Source organism: Triturus cristatus, chromosome 6 (assembly GCF_964204655.1).
Source record: "Triturus cristatus chromosome 6, aTriCri1.1, whole genome shotgun sequence".
NCBI lineage: Eukaryota > Metazoa > Chordata > Amphibia > Caudata > Salamandridae > Triturus > Triturus cristatus.
The window spans coordinates 1,342,414,833-1,342,431,270 of NC_140589.1; the positions used below are offsets into that span (position 1 = coordinate 1,342,414,833).

Below are 16,438 nucleotides of genomic sequence, written 5' to 3' on the forward strand. Positions count from 1 at the left end.
TTTGATGTTGGCTACGAAAGAGCGGATCTGGAAAGGGGAATATGTGGAGATGCTCAAACTCCTGCACAGGGAAGTGCAGGCAAAGGAGGGTTCTACGGAGAAGGAATTTGAGTTGGCTAAGCGGCCTAAGGTGCCGTTGACGATAGAAAATTGGACGGCGGCTTCTCTCATTTATGCTAGTGTGTACTGTGAGAAATTCCCGGAGAGGTCAGTGGCCATGTTTAAATACATGGACGTCATACGAAAGGCGCAAATTACAGGGGGTGGATATGCCTGGGCCCAGTACGACGAGGAGTTCCTGGCGCGCATGGCTTGGGATACGGAGTCGAAGTGGGGAGAGCTGGACACGGATTTGTGGCAGCATACGATGGGTCTCGCGGGGTTGGGGAAGACCATTTTTACAGCCGCTCATGTATCAGCTCTTCCGAGGGGGGTGGGGGGAGCAGGCAGGGGTACGACAGGTGAGAAAGGTGCATGCTGGGACTATAATAAAGGATCGTGCACGCGGGAGTATTGCCGTTTTCGGCATGAATGCTCCGGATGCGGCAAGCGCCATGCTTTGGTCAAGTGTTGGGGGGCCCAGGGTCAGTCACAAGGAGGTCAGCAGTGGCAGTCAGGAGCCTTTAAGGCAGGGGGACAGCAGCAGACTCAGCAGTCGGGAGGAGGGAGGGGATCTAAGGGGCGTGGGCCAAAGGGCTCATACTCCGGTTAAGGTGGAGAATTTGTGGGGGGCTCTGCGGGGGTATCCGGACAGGGAGGCGGCAGAGCGACTACGGTGGGGGTTTCTGGACGGGTTCAGGCTGGGTTATGAGGGCCCTCGGGTACGGAGATGGGCAGACAATTTGAGATCGGCACGGGAGCACCCACAGGTGATACTAGTGAAACTGGATAAGGAGGTACAGGAGGGCCGCATGGCGGGCCCCTTTCAGGATTGGCTGTTGCCTAATCTGATTGTGTCACCCATTGGAGTGGTGCCCAAAAAAGAGCAGGGACAGTTTCGCCTTATACAGCATTTGTCATGGCCGGAAGGTGGGTCGGTCAATGACTTTATTGAGGAAAGTGCGGCCACTGTATCCTACTCCTCTGTTGACGTGGCTCTGTCACTGGTGGTGACCGCGGGCGCAACAGCGCAGATGGCAAAGTGCGACATAAAGTCAGCTTTCCGGCTGCTGCCAGTTCATCCAGATGACTGGGATCTGTTGGGCATACAATTCGGCGGTCACTGGTACGTGGACAAAGCATTGCCGATGGGCTGCTCCATGTCTTGCGCACTTTTTGAATGTTTCAGCACGTTCCTACAATGGTTGTTTACGGAACGGACGGGTCACCAAGGAGTGACGCACTACTTGGATGACTTCTTTTTTGTTGGCACCTCAGACTCCACGGAATGCCAGAGGGCTCTGGACAGTTTCAATGAGATCATGAGGGAAATGGGCGTGCGACTGGCCCCAGAGAAAACACAAGGACCAAGTACGGCACTGGCCTTTTTAGGCATTGAATTGGATTCAGGTCTGATGGAGGCACGCCTTCCGGTGGATAAAAAGCAAAACATGTTAGAGCTGCTGGCAAGTGTGTTGGCATGACAGAAAGTGACGGTCAGGGACATCCAGGTGTTGCTGGGACATCTCAATTTTGCCTGTAGGGTGGTCAGAGTAGGGAGGACGTTCTGTAGGCGACTGGGGAGAGCTTTGGAGGGGCAGAGGCCCCCACACCATCATGTTCGGCTGTCAGCCGGGGTGAGGGAGGACTTGAGGATGTGGCAGTTTTTCCTGCATCAGTTCAACGGGGTGCCTTTGATGAGGGAAGTGGACATGGTGTGGGATGTGCAAATTTTCTCGGATGCAGCAGGGAGCAAGGGGTTTGGGCTGTACTGGCAAGGAAGGTGGTGCGCAGAACCCATGCCCGCAGAATGGTTGGAAGAGGGCAGGAGTATTGCCTTCTTGGAATTCTTTCCCTTAGTGGTGGCTGTCATGCTGTGGGGGGGGTTTGTTGGCCCACAAGAAGGTCATGTTCAGGATTGACAACATGGCAGTGGTGCAGGTGGTCAATCGGCAGTCGGCACGGGACGAGCAGGTGCTCAAGTTGTTGAGGGTCTTTGTGCTGGGGTGTCTGAGGCAAGATATGGCGTTTTGCACGGTGCATGTGCCAGGTGTGGACAATGACATTGTGGATGCCTTGTCTCGTTCACAGTGGGGGAGATTCCGTGGGCTCCCCAACGATGCGGACGTGAACCCGACCAGAATGCCGAACCAGCTATGGGAAGTAGGCAACACCGGATGCTACAATTGCTTCTAGGCTCATTAGCGCAGTCTACGAGGTTGCCATACCGGACGGCTTGGGAGGAGTTTGTCCGTTCAGGGGCGCGGTGGCGGGCTTCCTGGGTGGCGCTCAGTTCATATTGGACCTGGTGGCAAAAGGTCTTACGAAGGTGACGATTGTGGGCAAGTTGGCGGTGATTGCTTTCGTCGGGAAATTGTTGTGGGGCTACACCCCCTCCGCGGGGGAACTGGGGGCACGGATTTTGGAAGGTTGGGCGCGGAAATGTGGGAGCATCGCTCGGGTGAGGAAACGACTGTCTTGGGAACTGCTGGAAGGGGTGCTGGGGGTTTTGCCTGGGGTGTGTTTTGATGAAGGGGAGGCCATCCTTTTTGCTACACTCATGTCCTGGATGTTTTTCGGGGCCTTTCGGGTGTCAGAATTGTTGGGGTCAAAAGGGGATCGGGGCTTGTCCTGGGGTGAGGTCTCTTTCGGGGCAGAGGTGGTTAGTATTTGGCTCAGAAAGGCGAAAACGGACCAAAGGAGTTGGGTGGAAATGGGTTTCTTTGAAGAGGGGGCGCTCGCCGCCGGTTTGTCCTTTCCGGTGGGGTTTGCGTTGGAAATCATGCTGGGGGGGGTTGGGGAAATTGGTTTTTTCACATCGGCAGGGGCGGGGCGTTAAGGCTTCGCAATTGCTGGCGGTGCTGCGTAAAGCATTGAGGAGACTGGGTGTCGAGGAGAAGGGTTTTGGCACGCATTCCTTCCGAATTGGGGCGGCGTCGGAGGCAAATGCGAGGGGCTGGGAGAGAGGGGACATCATGAAGTTGGGCAGGTGGTCCTCGAATTGCTATCAGCGTTATGTACGCAGCGAGGCAGGGGGTGGGGTGCTGTAAAAAAAAAAAAAAAGGTTTTAGTTGACGTTTTCTTGGTCTTCATTCTTGTTTTTCTTTTCAGGTTTGGTTATGGGACCCCTCGCCAGGGAGATGGCCATTTGGATTGTGGGGCATTCTTTTGTGAGACGGGCGCAGGTCCAGGCCCGCAAGAGTTACTTTGGGGACAGCTTGGGGTTCAATAAAGATCTGTTCTCTGTGGCATGGAGGGGTAAGGGTGGCATGTGCTGGAAGGAATTGGTGTCAGTGTTGAACGGGATTTTAAGGGTGGGTAGGTGCCCGGATGTGTTGGTCTTACACTTGGGGGAGAATGACATGGTCAGGGAGACAGGTTTAGCGCTGATGCGGGCTATGAAAAAGGACCTGGTGTTGATTAAGGAGAGGTGGTCGGGGTGTTCCATTGTCTGGACGGAATTTGTCACCCGGAGGAGTTGGAGGGGGGGCAGTAAACCCTGGGGCAGTGGATCAAGCTAGGAGGAAGCTGAATATGGAGATGGTGAGGTTTTGTCGCCATTTGGGGATAGGCAGGTTGGCTCATAGGGACATCCGTTACGATGCGCAGGAACTGTTCAGGGATGATGGGGTACACTTGTCTCGGATGGGGATGGATCTGTATCTTTTGGAGTTGCGGGAGGTCCTAGCACGGTTGCTCGGGGATTACAGGCGTTAAGTTCACCACGAGGTCCAGCGGGGATTGGGGGGGGGCAGAAAAAAGGGAGGAAGAGGCGTATCCGCCTACTCTTCCCCCTTTCTTCTGGGTGGCGGGGTGGTTGACAGTTGGCCGGGATTGGCTAGAGTTTGTTGTTATAGGTTTGGTAGTTTGGGTCCAGGAACAGGGAAAGGGTAACCAGGTTGGATAAGTTTAGATTAGAGGTTGGATAGTTACAGTTGCACAGAAGGCAGGTAGGGGTTACGGTCAGGGGAGTTTGGGAGTTGGAAAGGCTACATGGTGTAGGATTGGGTTATATGTTGGTTATGGAATGTTATGTTGTATTTTGGGGGATGGGGGAACTGATGTGGGGATCGTAGGGGTGGGGGAAGGAACTAGGGGTCAGGAAATTATTGTATAGCGAGGTGTTAGTTTTGTAAGACAGTGGCCAAGGAGGTAAAATTGTGATATGCACCTGTTTCAATAAAGCGGCTTTTTTCACACACAATAAAGTGGTCTGGTGTCGGCTTGCCCCCCCCCTCCTCCCTTAATCTCCCAATGGGAGCTTTGGGGGGCAGCCGAGCACAGCGAGGTCTGCCCCCCGGGCAGATTGTGAGGGGGGAGGGGGGAGTGGCCGGAGCGGCCATTTTGTAAGTTTTGGGCTACATTTGGGGATAGCCCAAATGCAGCCCAATTTCGTAAAAAGTAACCCAAGGGGTATATATGGGATTTTTGCGCCTCCCCAGCCACCATTTTAGGTTTGGTGACCTGGTGGCTGGGAGCGCTAGTAGTAGCAGAACATTATTCCCCTCCCGCCCACCCTAATTTTTAGGGTTGAAGGGGCGCAATTTCTATGGGTGTTGGATTGCGAATTGGGTATTTTGGTGGGCAGCATTTGTTGGAACAGGTACATAGGGACAGTTTGATGTATTGTCGTTTGGAACAGGTGCAAGCGGGGTGGTTGACAGTTGGCCGGGATTGGCTAGAGTTTGTTGTTTTAGGTTTGGTAGTTTGGGTCCAGGAACAGGGAAAGGGTAACCAGGTTGGATAAGTTTAGATTAGAGGTTGGATAGTTACAGTTGCACAGAAGGCAGGTAGGGGTTACAGTCATGGGAGTTTGGGAGTTGGAAAGGCTACATGGTGTAGGATTGGGTTATATGTTGGTTATGGAATGTTATGTTGTATTTTGGGGGATGGGGGAACTGATGTGGGGATCGTAGGGGTGGGGGAAGGAACAAGGGGTCAGGAAATTATTGTATAGCGAGGTGTTAGTTTTGTAAGGCAGTGGCCAAGGAGGTAAAATTGTGATATGCACCTGTTTCAATAAAGTGGCCTTTTTCACACACAATAAAGTGGTCTGGTGTCGGCTTGCCCCCCCCTCCCCCCTTAATCTCCCAAAGGAATCCGACGGGCATATTACGATGCAATCGGAACGGCTCCGACCGTCGGTCAGAGCCGTTCCGACCACATCATAATTAGGCTCTAAATATAAACACAATTTTATTCTACATTAACATTGCTATGATGGTGAGAGCTTTTTTATTGCTCACGCTTTAAATAATGTGTAAATAATACACAGGGGCAGGCTACCCATATGTCCCCTTGTGTCTACACTCTCCTACATTTTTCAGAGAACCACAGCTAACAAAGGAATGCAATTCATGCAAAAAGCATATTTCACAGAGCTGCTATCAGCACAGTACCTGCTTTCCACCGTTGCATTGTGGATTAAGTGTTCAGCTTTGGGTAGGAGGGGGGAATGTTCACAGGATGGTTGGGGAGGGTGCAGGAAGCTAGATATTGTTTTGAATAATGGGGAGATGGCTGGGGTATTACAGAGGGGAATTGAGGAGGGTGGCAGGATGTCAATTGTTTATTTTAGTTTTGACTTTGGGCACAGTGGTTGATACTATTGAAGGAGGTGTGAGAGGGTGCAAGATGCCAAGGACTGTCGTTTTAGATCAGATGGGATCTGACTGCGGTTATATTTAACATTTTGAGGTCCAGTTAGTGAGAGGGGGACTGAGGCAGGTGAAGCCATCTTATACATGTCTTTAGCATGACTTCCTTACAACTGCTGTAACCTGACCATTTTTTTTTATAGATCTGACATTCATTCTTTACTTTCATTTGTTTTTGCATATTCTTTTCACAGATGTGATGCCTAGTTTTGCTCTTTCTGTGAAATGCACACCTGTGTTCCACGAAGAAGACACCCACCATGCTTGGATTTACTGCCTAAACAGAGCAGACGAGGCAGTAAGTACGATGCGTTTTTCACACAGAATGAAGCCAGGCATTACACGCATGTAACAGATTTATCAAAAGGAAAGTAAATAACAAAGGCCTGTACGATATATTAAAAACCTGTCAACCTGCTGTGCTTGAGAAGCACACATACCGACCAACATGAATTTAAAAACACTAATTCCCCCACTATTGCCCCCAGATTAAACCTAGAAAACCTGCATAAGGATTCTAGGACCACAGTCATGATGACGACATTAAACGCTTGTAGTCCACCCTGTTGAGGTCTAAATGCACAACGTTCATATAGGAAACTGAGGAGCTGATTACAAATGTACCTACAGTGATAATATATGCAATATACGTCAAGCTATGTTAAGTTTATCCTGGAAAACTGACACTATGAAAAAAAGTGACTGGTATGAGAATAATGTCCAGGAGGCAGTGGTACAAAACGAAAATTGATCACATAACGGAGGGCGCATTAGTTACAATTGCTAATCAAAGATGAGCTGTTGACAAAAAATTATTATGTATTTTGCAATGAATCATGGGTGGAAATAAAATAAAAGTCTAAACCAAACCATAAAACATGAACCCAATTCTAAACTAACAGAGATTTGATGAATCTTCATTAAAAGTAGGAAATGAAAGGTAGAAAGAGAACACCATAAAAAAAACAATGTGATGATAGTCTACCTTCTATCTCTATCATAGCTCTTGAAAGGAGAAAGTCACTACCAGATATTGATCAGAGGAACTCAGGATGGATGGTAGACAAACAGGAGTGGGCAAATCAGGTCAAGGACAGAGGAATGGAAGTGGACGAGTTAGAAAGAAGATAAAGCAAAATAGTATGATAAAAACAGTTGTAAAAATCATCGGGTGGCAGTGGAGAAGGAGCATGGATGTGACATGTATGGGAAGATGGAAGTGTGTTTGAGGGCTCTCTTGCCATAGAGAAAAAGAGACAGAAGTAGAGAAGGGATGAAGACACAGAGGAAGAAGACACAATAATAACGGATACAAGAAGAAAGGAAGGAAGGACCTTGGGCATATGGAAAAAGACAACGAAGGGATAGGGACTATTGTGAGAAAGAGGTTTGTTCTAGCTGTCACCCCTGAAGAAAGAAAACAATCTGAGGACGCCTTTCAATGAAGTGCCACTTGTTAATTTGATTTCATGAACTTAATCAATGTCATCAAAATGGCAATGTCTTCAAAACAAGTTTGTGCCTTATTAGCCTGGCCTTCAGAGGTCTTTTTTCTGCTTTACATCACATCAAAGTATTTTAGAACTTGACATACCATCCTGTATACATTGAAATTATTTAAAATTAATGATCCGATCAAACCTAGTAGTGGGAAATATGTGTAGTTCAAAGTTTGACCAATACATTTGCCATGCCCCAGAATCAGCTGTATCAAAAAGGGACATTTTTAAATATTTACTGAGTCCTGACTGAAACTGAAGTCGAAAAGTTGAATAAGCATCATATTTTGATAATGAGTACATTAAAATGTTCCTCACAAGACCACTCACCTGACTTGACTGAGATATGCGACGTGTCCTATTGTACAGGGCCATGCTGTCTCCTTCCCGTGTTCTTTCAATGCTCCATCCCCAAGCTAGCATGGTTTTCAAAGACTCCTTGATTGGCCAGCGATAGATCTCCTTTTCCTAAAAGAAAAGCATGCATTGTAGTTATACTCCTTTGATCATTCACAAATATTTTCTCAAAGTTAAAATACTGCAGACATTGACTTCTCATACATATGAACCGGTCATTTGAATACAGGTAGCAAAACCAATGGTATCTGCTGACATATCTGATCTCAATAATTCCTAGGTTTTAGGCATAATTCCTAACCAAACAGTCCTCTATTGAAGTATAGCAGAAATATGTATGAATGAGAAAATTAAAGTTATGATCCACGGCCAGGTAACACAAAAATGAGTGGAAAGATATTTCAGGTTCCTAACGACCAATTTACAAAGTTTGTTATGACTCTTTTTTGGAATGCAAAACAAATGTTTTTGCAATGCAATCAATATATTCATTCGAACTATTTCAGCACAGCAGTTGATCAACATTTTGATGCCTCTTATTGCTGTATTGTTCAATCACATCTCACAGCAAAAGGTAATTATCCTAAAGAACAAGTTACTTACCTTCTGTAACGCTTTTTCTGGTGAATACAGTATCTGCCAGTGGATTCCTCACCTTATGATTCCTCACCTTATGAATATCCCCTGCGCCAGCATTTCGCGGAAATGTTTCCTTAGCTCTCCACACCGACGAGGTCGTCACAATACCATGACTCCGCACGCGGCTCCGCATGACGTCACTGGAGCCATAAGAGGACCACGTCAGCGTGATGACATCAGTTCAACCCATTTTTTCCTTGCCACCGAGGCGAACGGGCGGACCGACCACAGAGGCAATGCATACATAGTACACAGTATTCACACAAATACACACAGTGTAAAGTGAAAAAGGAAAGCAAACATTTCCTATAAACCTACTCAAAGGCAAATAGAGACAACACAAAATGACAATATGAAATAACCATATTAACCAATACCTCTTTTAAGGTATAAAAGGTTGGACAATGAAGAGGTGGGTGGGTCAGTGAGGAATCCACAGGCAGATACTGTATCAACCGGAAAAAGCGTTGCCGAAGGTAAGTAACTTGTTCTTCTGATGGATACATCTGCCTGTGGATTCCTCACCTTTTGAATAGAATCCCACAGCAATCCCACTCCCGGAAGAGGGTGTCCACCCTTCTATACCAAAAAGTCTTGCAAAACAGAGCGCGCGAAACGGCCATCCCTCCTCACTTCAGAATCCAAGCAGTAATGCTTCGTGAAAGTGTGGAGGGAGGCCCAAGTTGCGGCCTTACAGATGTCCAGCACAGGAACACCTCTGGACAAAGCAGAAGTAGACAATTTAGCCCTGGTAGAGTGAGCTCTAATTCCTTCAGGAGGATCCTTACCAACCAGAGCGTAGCAGATCTTGATGTACAAGATGATCCACCTGGATAAAGTGCGCTTGTGCACCATCTTGCCCTTTATACGACCAACATAGCCCACAAAGAGCTGATCGTCCTGACGGAAGTCCTTTGTTCTATCAAGATAGAAACTAATCGCCCTCTTAGGGTCCAAACGGTGCAGCCTCTCCTCCTCCTTGGAAGGGTGAGGGGGAGGATAGAAAGTAGGAAGGGTACTGGACTGCCCTAGATGGAAGGGAGTTACAACCTTAGGCAGAAAAGAAGCCCGGGTCCTAAGTACCATCCTTTCAGCATGTATGGTCAAAAACGGAGGCTTTGAACTCAAAGCCTGAAGCTCACTCACCCTCCTAGCCGAAGTGATAGCCACAAGAAAGACCGTTTTAAATGTCAGCAGTCTCAAAGGACAACTATACATAGGTTCAAACGTGGAACCCATTAAAAAAAGTTAACACTAAATTCAAACCCCACTGGGGCATAATAAAAGGAGTGGGCGGAAAAATGTTAGTAAGCCCCTTAATGAACCTTAAAACTATTGGAGACTTAAAAAGTGATGGCTGATCAGGCACACAAAGAAATGTCGATAAAGTCAACACATATCCTTTAACAGCGGCTACAGCACAACCCTGCTGTGCAAAATGAAGCGAAAAACAAAGAACATCAGAAAGATGAGCTTTTAAGGGATCAATAGACTTCTCTCTACACCATTTAACATCTCCAGGCATGAAGGTGCAGGCTCTGGAGGTGGGGGTGTAGAACCTGCCCCTCCGACTGTGAGAGGAGGTCTACCCTGAGAGGGAGATGGAGCAGAGGGTGAGATGAGAGGTGAAGAAGGTCTGTATACCACACCCTTCTGGGCCAATCCGGGGCGGTCTTGGCTAATCTTCCTCAGAACCCGAGGAATCAAGGGTATGGGAGGAAATACGTAAAGGAGTTGCGAGCTCCAACTCAACTGAAACGCGTCCCCCAACACTCCCTGCCTCGGAAACTGGAGACTGCAGAATGACGGGCACTGCGCGTTCTCAAAAGTGGCAAACAGGTCCAACCGAGGAGTTCCCCACGTCCGGAGGACGTATTGAACTATCTCCGGATGAAGCCTCCACTCATAGTTGGCTGAGAACTGTCGACTGAGACTGTCCGCACGTACGTTCAGCACTCCAGCCAGATGATTTGCCATCAAATAAATCCGATGGTCCTGAACCCAGGACCAGAGCCGCAACGCTTCTCTGCAGAGACGGTATGACCCTACTCCTCCCTGCTTGTTGACGTACCACATCGTGGCAGTGTTGTCCGTCAAGACTTGAACTGACTGACCACGAAGGGAAGGGATAAAGGCCTTGAGAGCCAAACGTATCGCCCGCAATTCCAGAAGATTGATATGAGACAATCTTTCCACTGGAGAGCAAAGACCCTTGACCTCCAGATCCCCCAGATGAGCACCCCACTCTAGGTTAGAGGTATCCGTTATCACTGTGGCCACAGATGGAGGAAGGTGGAAGGGCTTTCCTTGAGACAGATTGCTCCCCACGCTTCACCAAGACAGATCTGCTGCAGCTTCTCTGGAGATCCTGACTGACTCCCTGAGATCTCCATTGTGCTGATACCACTGCCTGCAGAGGCACCACTGAAGCGCCCTTATGTGCCAGCGTGCATGGTTCACCAACAGAATGCAGGAAACTTACAGACCGAGCAGGCGAAGAACCTTCAGAACCGGAACAACTGCTCCATTGTAAAACAAGGGAATAATTTCCTGAATGTCGAGAATCCTTTGCGGAGTAGGAAAAGCTTGACACACAGTGGTATCCAGTACTGCCCCTATGAACAGGTTGTGCTGAGAGGGCACTAGGTGAGACTTGGGTACATTTATCAAAAAAAACAATTTGTACAACAGCTGGGCTGTTACCTGCAGATGATGAAGCACCACCTCTGGCGACTCTGCCTTCAGAAGCCAGTTGTCCAGGTAGGGGAAAACTGGAATCCTCGACCTCCTGAGATAGGCAGCCACCACTGCCATCACCTTGGTGAAGACTCGAGGTGTAGTAGTAAGACCAAACTGAAGAACCGTAAACTGGTAGTGTTGCGACCCAACAGTAAATTCGAGATACTTCCTGTGCGACTTCAGGATTGGGATGTGAAAATGCACATCCTGTAAGTCGATGGACAACATCCAGTCCTCTTGCTGCAGTGCCTGAAGAACCTGCGCTAGGGTGAGCATCTTGAATCTCTCCTGCTTGAGATAAAGATTCAAAATTCTGAGACCCAGGATTGGACGTAACCTGCCATCCTTTCTGGGAATCTGAAGTAGCATCCCTGACCCCTTTCATGCTCCGGAACCACCTGTATCGCAGGGCAAGAACCTCCTTTTGAAGGAGAAGTAAATGATCCTCCGTGCAAAACCCTTGGCAAGGAGGGTAAGGAGGAGGGAATCCCCTGAAGGGAAGAGCGTAGCCATTTTCTATCAGATCTAAAACCCAAAGGTCCGAAGTGATTGATTTCCAATCTTGTAGAAAATGGATAAGCCGACCTCCCACGGGACCTACATGATCCAGGATGGCGGATCTAGGGCTGCTTTCCCGCATTACCAGGAGGGGCTGGGAGACAGAGGAGGAGGAGGAAGGTTGAAGCCCGGTTCCACAAAGACGATCTCTGCCTTTACCCCTATAGGACTTATACCAGGGGTTTTGTTGCTGTTGCTGCTGCTGCTGAGGCTGTCTGAAACTTTGAAAGGAAGACTTCCCGAAGCCTCTGTATCTTTTATAACCATAACCTCTCGCCTGTGATTGCACACCCAAAGACCTTGCTGTGGCCTGACTGTCCACAAGAGGAGCCTGCACATCGGGAGAGAACCCAGAAGACCTCAACCATGCATGTCTTCTTGTTGCAATGGATGAAGCCATCACCCTGGCAACAGAATCCGCAGTGTCCAGGCCAGACTGGATGACTTGGCGAGCTGCAGCCTGAGAGTCCGCCAACACCTCACTTAGATTTCCCGTCTTCTTCAGACAACTTAGGAAGAAGCTGTTTGGCAGAGTCCATTAGGGTATGAATGTATCTACCCAAGAGACAAGTGGCGTTGGTAGATTTCAGTGCCATGCTAGCTGAAGAAAAGAACTTCTTCGCAGACTGTTCCAGCTTCTTGGAATCCCTGTCGGCCGGAGCTTGTGGAAAAGCCCCTGTAGACTCCTTCGAACAAGAAGCCTGCACCACCAAGCTCTCAGGAGAGGGGTGAGATGAAAGGAACACTGGATCCCCAGGAGCAGGTCTATATCTTCTGGACACTGACCTCGAAACCGCAGGAGCAGAAAGAGGGTTGCGCCACACATCGAGGATTGGCTCAGTCAGAGCATCATTAAAGAGCAAGAGTGGTTCAACCACCGAGGACGGAGAATGAAGTTCCTCCGTAAGAAGATTAGGCTTATACTGAGCCATAGGGCGCTGCAAATCCAAAAGTTCCACAGCCTTCCTAATTACAGAATTGTACGGAGGAAGCTCCTTCGAGGAGGAAGCCTTCTGAGAAATAAAGTCACACTCTGGAGAAGTGTCAAGTCCACTTGCCTCACACAAGTCCTCAAACACATCTTCTGTGTCATACACTTCCCCTTCCTCCCTCTGATCCGCCTGGTACTGCTCCTCCTTCAACAACCTCTGCGCCTCTCTCCCCGAGGGCATCTTAGGTTGCGGCGTCGGCGGCGCCACACGCGGTGTTGATGGCTCAGGGAGCGGCGGAGAAGGAGGGTCCACTGTAGTAACCGGGACCGATCGAATCCGAGAAGCTTCACGGGATGGAGCTGGGGACTACCCATACGGCGTTGACATCCTCGGAGCTGCAAAATGCCAGGACGGCGTCAACGGCATGAAAGGCACAAAGGGGGCCTGTGGATACTGGTGAGGCACACCCAAATTAAATGCCAAAGGACCCATGGGACCCGAAGGTGCACCAGAAGGGTAGGTGGCCCTGGCGAACACGCCATACATTGCATTAAAAAAATGCGATGGATCCGAACCCAGCACCGGAAACTGTGGATATTGAGCCGTTCGGGATCCAAACGAGATACCTCTGGAGTCGAAGCCGCTGGAGCCACAGGCGGAGCCGCAGGAGCCGCAGGAGCCAAAGGAACCTCAGCATCAGCCGGATTCGAAACACCCTCTGGAGATGGTGAGAATCTCGGCATTGAAGACTGCTCCGGAGTCCCTTTGTATGATGGAGAATGGACCGGAGTCGCCTGAGGAGACACTGAAGGAGAAGGAGAGACAAAGCCCTTTACTCGACATCGAGGAGTTGGAGAAGGCGACCTCGACACCACAGCCTTCGACGTCCAGCGCCGAGAAGCATGTCTCTTCTTCTTCTTATGCTTCCTCTTGGAGATATGCGACGTCGATGACCTGGACTTCGACCTTTTTCAACCCCTTTTTTCTTTTCTTGCCTTGGCCATATACTGCTTGGCCTCCCGTTCCTTCAGAGCCTTTGGGCTCATCTTCCTGGCGGAAGAACAATCCTCGACGTGGTAGTCAGACAACAAACACCAAGGACAGTCTTCATGCGGGTCAGTAATCGACATGTGACCCCCGCATTTCTTACAGGGCTTAAAGCCAGACTTCTTCGGGCAGACATGCCAAAAGAGAGAAAGATACAATCGACATAACAAAGTATCCAGTCGAAAGTATGGAGAGTCCCACAAAAAAAGTTAGCGTCGACAGCGCGGAAAAAAGGGAACTGACGTCATCACGCCGACGTGGTCCTCTTATGCCTCCAGTGATCTCATGCGGCACCGCGTGCGGAGCCATGGTATTGTGACGACCTCGTCGGCGTGGAGAGCTAAGGAAAAACTTCTGCGGAATGCTGGTGCAGGGGATATTCATAAGGTGAGGAATCATAAGGTGGGGAATCCACAGGCAGATGTATCCATCAGAAGGGTACTACCTTACAAATACCCAATTATAAATATAGTGGGAAGAGATTTACTTAGTTGAGGTTTGTACCATATTTTCCCAGATTTTTAGCTGGAATGATCATAATAGGCAGTATTCACACAACTGTACTAATCAAAAATATAACTTCACATCTGATAAGCAGAATTTAGGAATTGTGTAATATTTGTTCTTAAGACCTAGAGAAGTGCATGGAGAGCAAAACAATGCATGAGTATAAAACTAGGCCTGGGTGGTGAACTCCACTACGTTCGCTGAGTTTGTGAAGTTTTTGGACTCCGCAGAGCTCGCGTAGTGCAGAAAACTGCACTTTGTGTAGTGCAGTGTTGTTTATTCCGGGTCGTGCTCGCGAACAGTAAGTTTGCGAGCTGCCAATCGGGTAGAATTACTACCAGATTGGCAGGAAGATCATCGCGAACAGCAGTTCGCACTGCACTCTGCCACTTACGGAACACCGCAGAGTTTTTTTGTCACTTCACGGCGTTCCGCTTAGCAAAGCTCCACAAACTACAAAAGATGCATTGTATTGTAAATCAATAATAGAAATGGTATTCACGAATTATTAGCATGTGAGACCAATGGCAATTGACATGATCATTACTATTGAGAATAGGCATTAAATTATAAAGGTACAACTGAGAAACTGTTCCATATGTATGTTTTTGTACACACTCAAAAAACTAGTTTAGAAGTGGCTAATTATATAATGCGCTTGCACCTCAAAACTGGAGAAAGTTCTGTAAGTAACCAGGAAACAGCAGCAGGTACAAAGATGGAGGTTATGATTCCCAAAATCATATTCATTATGCTGCAGGACACTTGAAACATAGGCTTTGTCTCTCTATGGAGGCACACATACTGTAGTATGGAGGTACAAATACTGTAGTATGAAATCAACAAGTGGGGGTGATCTAGTGATTCTATTCAAAGTGGAGGCAAACACAATATGAGCAACTAAAAATTATGTTTGTAGTTCATTTATTTCATTATGCAATGTACTTATGGTATTTGTTTAAAATGAAACTGCTGTATGATCTTCCACTTTTTGTTACACTTTAGCCCAAACCCACCAACTGTATACACTTTCCTCAATATTTATTGTTCTGGAGTTAGAGTAGTAAATGTCACCCCGTTCCGTTGATGTGTAGATTAGTAAATCCCATTTCCTTTGTATTACTCACTTTTTAATTTTTTGCTACATGGGAGTTAAAATTGTAAATATCTCCCCAAAATGTGTGCCCTTTCCTTTAATATGTGTAGGACTAGGGTTAGGATAGAAAATCTCAACAATAGTTTATATGTTTTCCCAATATTTGCGGACTGGAATACCAAAATGAAATCTCGCCCGTTCCCTTCTGCACTTGCAAAAAAGCCAGATTATTGAGTAGAAACACCCACTGCTATGATGTAGTTTTACGTTTGGGTGACTTAGAATAGTAAATCTCACCCCTTTTTATCGATGCACTTTCCTAAACTTAAGTTGGGTTGAAGACAGAATAGTAATTGTATTTATGAGCGTTTCTAAAATTGTGCTGGATTGGACTGAAAGCTACATCATATTCGTCTAACAAATGAACTTTCCACAATATTTGTGAGACTAGAAATAGAGGTGTACATCTAAACTCATTTAACTTGAGCATGTTATCCAATTATTGTTAGACTGAAGTAAGATTGGTAAATCACGCTACTTCAATTTATTCATTAAACCCAGTGTTTGTTGGACTGGAGTAGAAATAGTAAATTACCCCTCCACCCAGATGTCTGCATTTCTTCCAAACACAGGAGTTACAAAAGTAAATCTCTCTTTTTCATTTATCCACTTTCCCCACTTTTGGCTGGATTGGAGTAAGAGAGGTACATTTCATGCCTCTGTTTTATGCACTTTCCCCAAAGTTTGTAAAGCTCGACCTAAAGTAGTTAATCTCTCCCGCAATCATTATATTTTAATTTGTTTTTGTGATTTTATTGTTTTAGTTTGAATTTTATAAATATTTGATGTTGATCATATGTATGAGAAAATTGTAACAAGGGGTAGAGAGAGAAAGAGAGAAAGAGATAGTATTTTCGTCTATTTATTAGAAATTGTATATTCTTATATTGCTAGCAATTTACAGTTTTATTGTTATACATGTGTACATTTGATGTTATTTATATTTTATGGCAGATAAAATAAAGATATAAATGTCCCTCTATATACCTTCTTATACCTTTTCTCCTTCCTGAAATGTTTATGGATGATCTGTCAAGCACGGTTGGAGGAAAAGGAGGATCACAAAATGCTCCCACCCATGCAATGTCCATAGCACAAATTTGACAATGATACAGAAAAAACAGCTAAACACAATTACACCAAGTTTGGCAGAAAACTATAGACCTAATTTAGATTTTGGCAGACGGGTTACTCTGTCACAACGGTGATGGATATCCTGTCCGCCAAAATATAAATTCCATAATAACC

General features: G+C 47.1%; 1 protein-coding gene across 1 annotated transcript in view; it reads right to left on the reverse strand.

Annotated features, from left to right (window-relative positions):
* Positions 1-16,438, reverse strand: part of RYR2 (ryanodine receptor 2) — a 3,458,987-nt gene that overhangs the window by 1,118,344 nt on the left and 2,324,205 nt on the right. Inside the window, exon 54 of the mRNA XM_085612346.1 lies at positions 7,586-7,723. Coding sequence (XP_085468472.1) covers positions 7,586-7,723 — 138 coding nt within the window. The remainder of the gene's footprint in view (positions 1-7,585; positions 7,724-16,438) is intronic.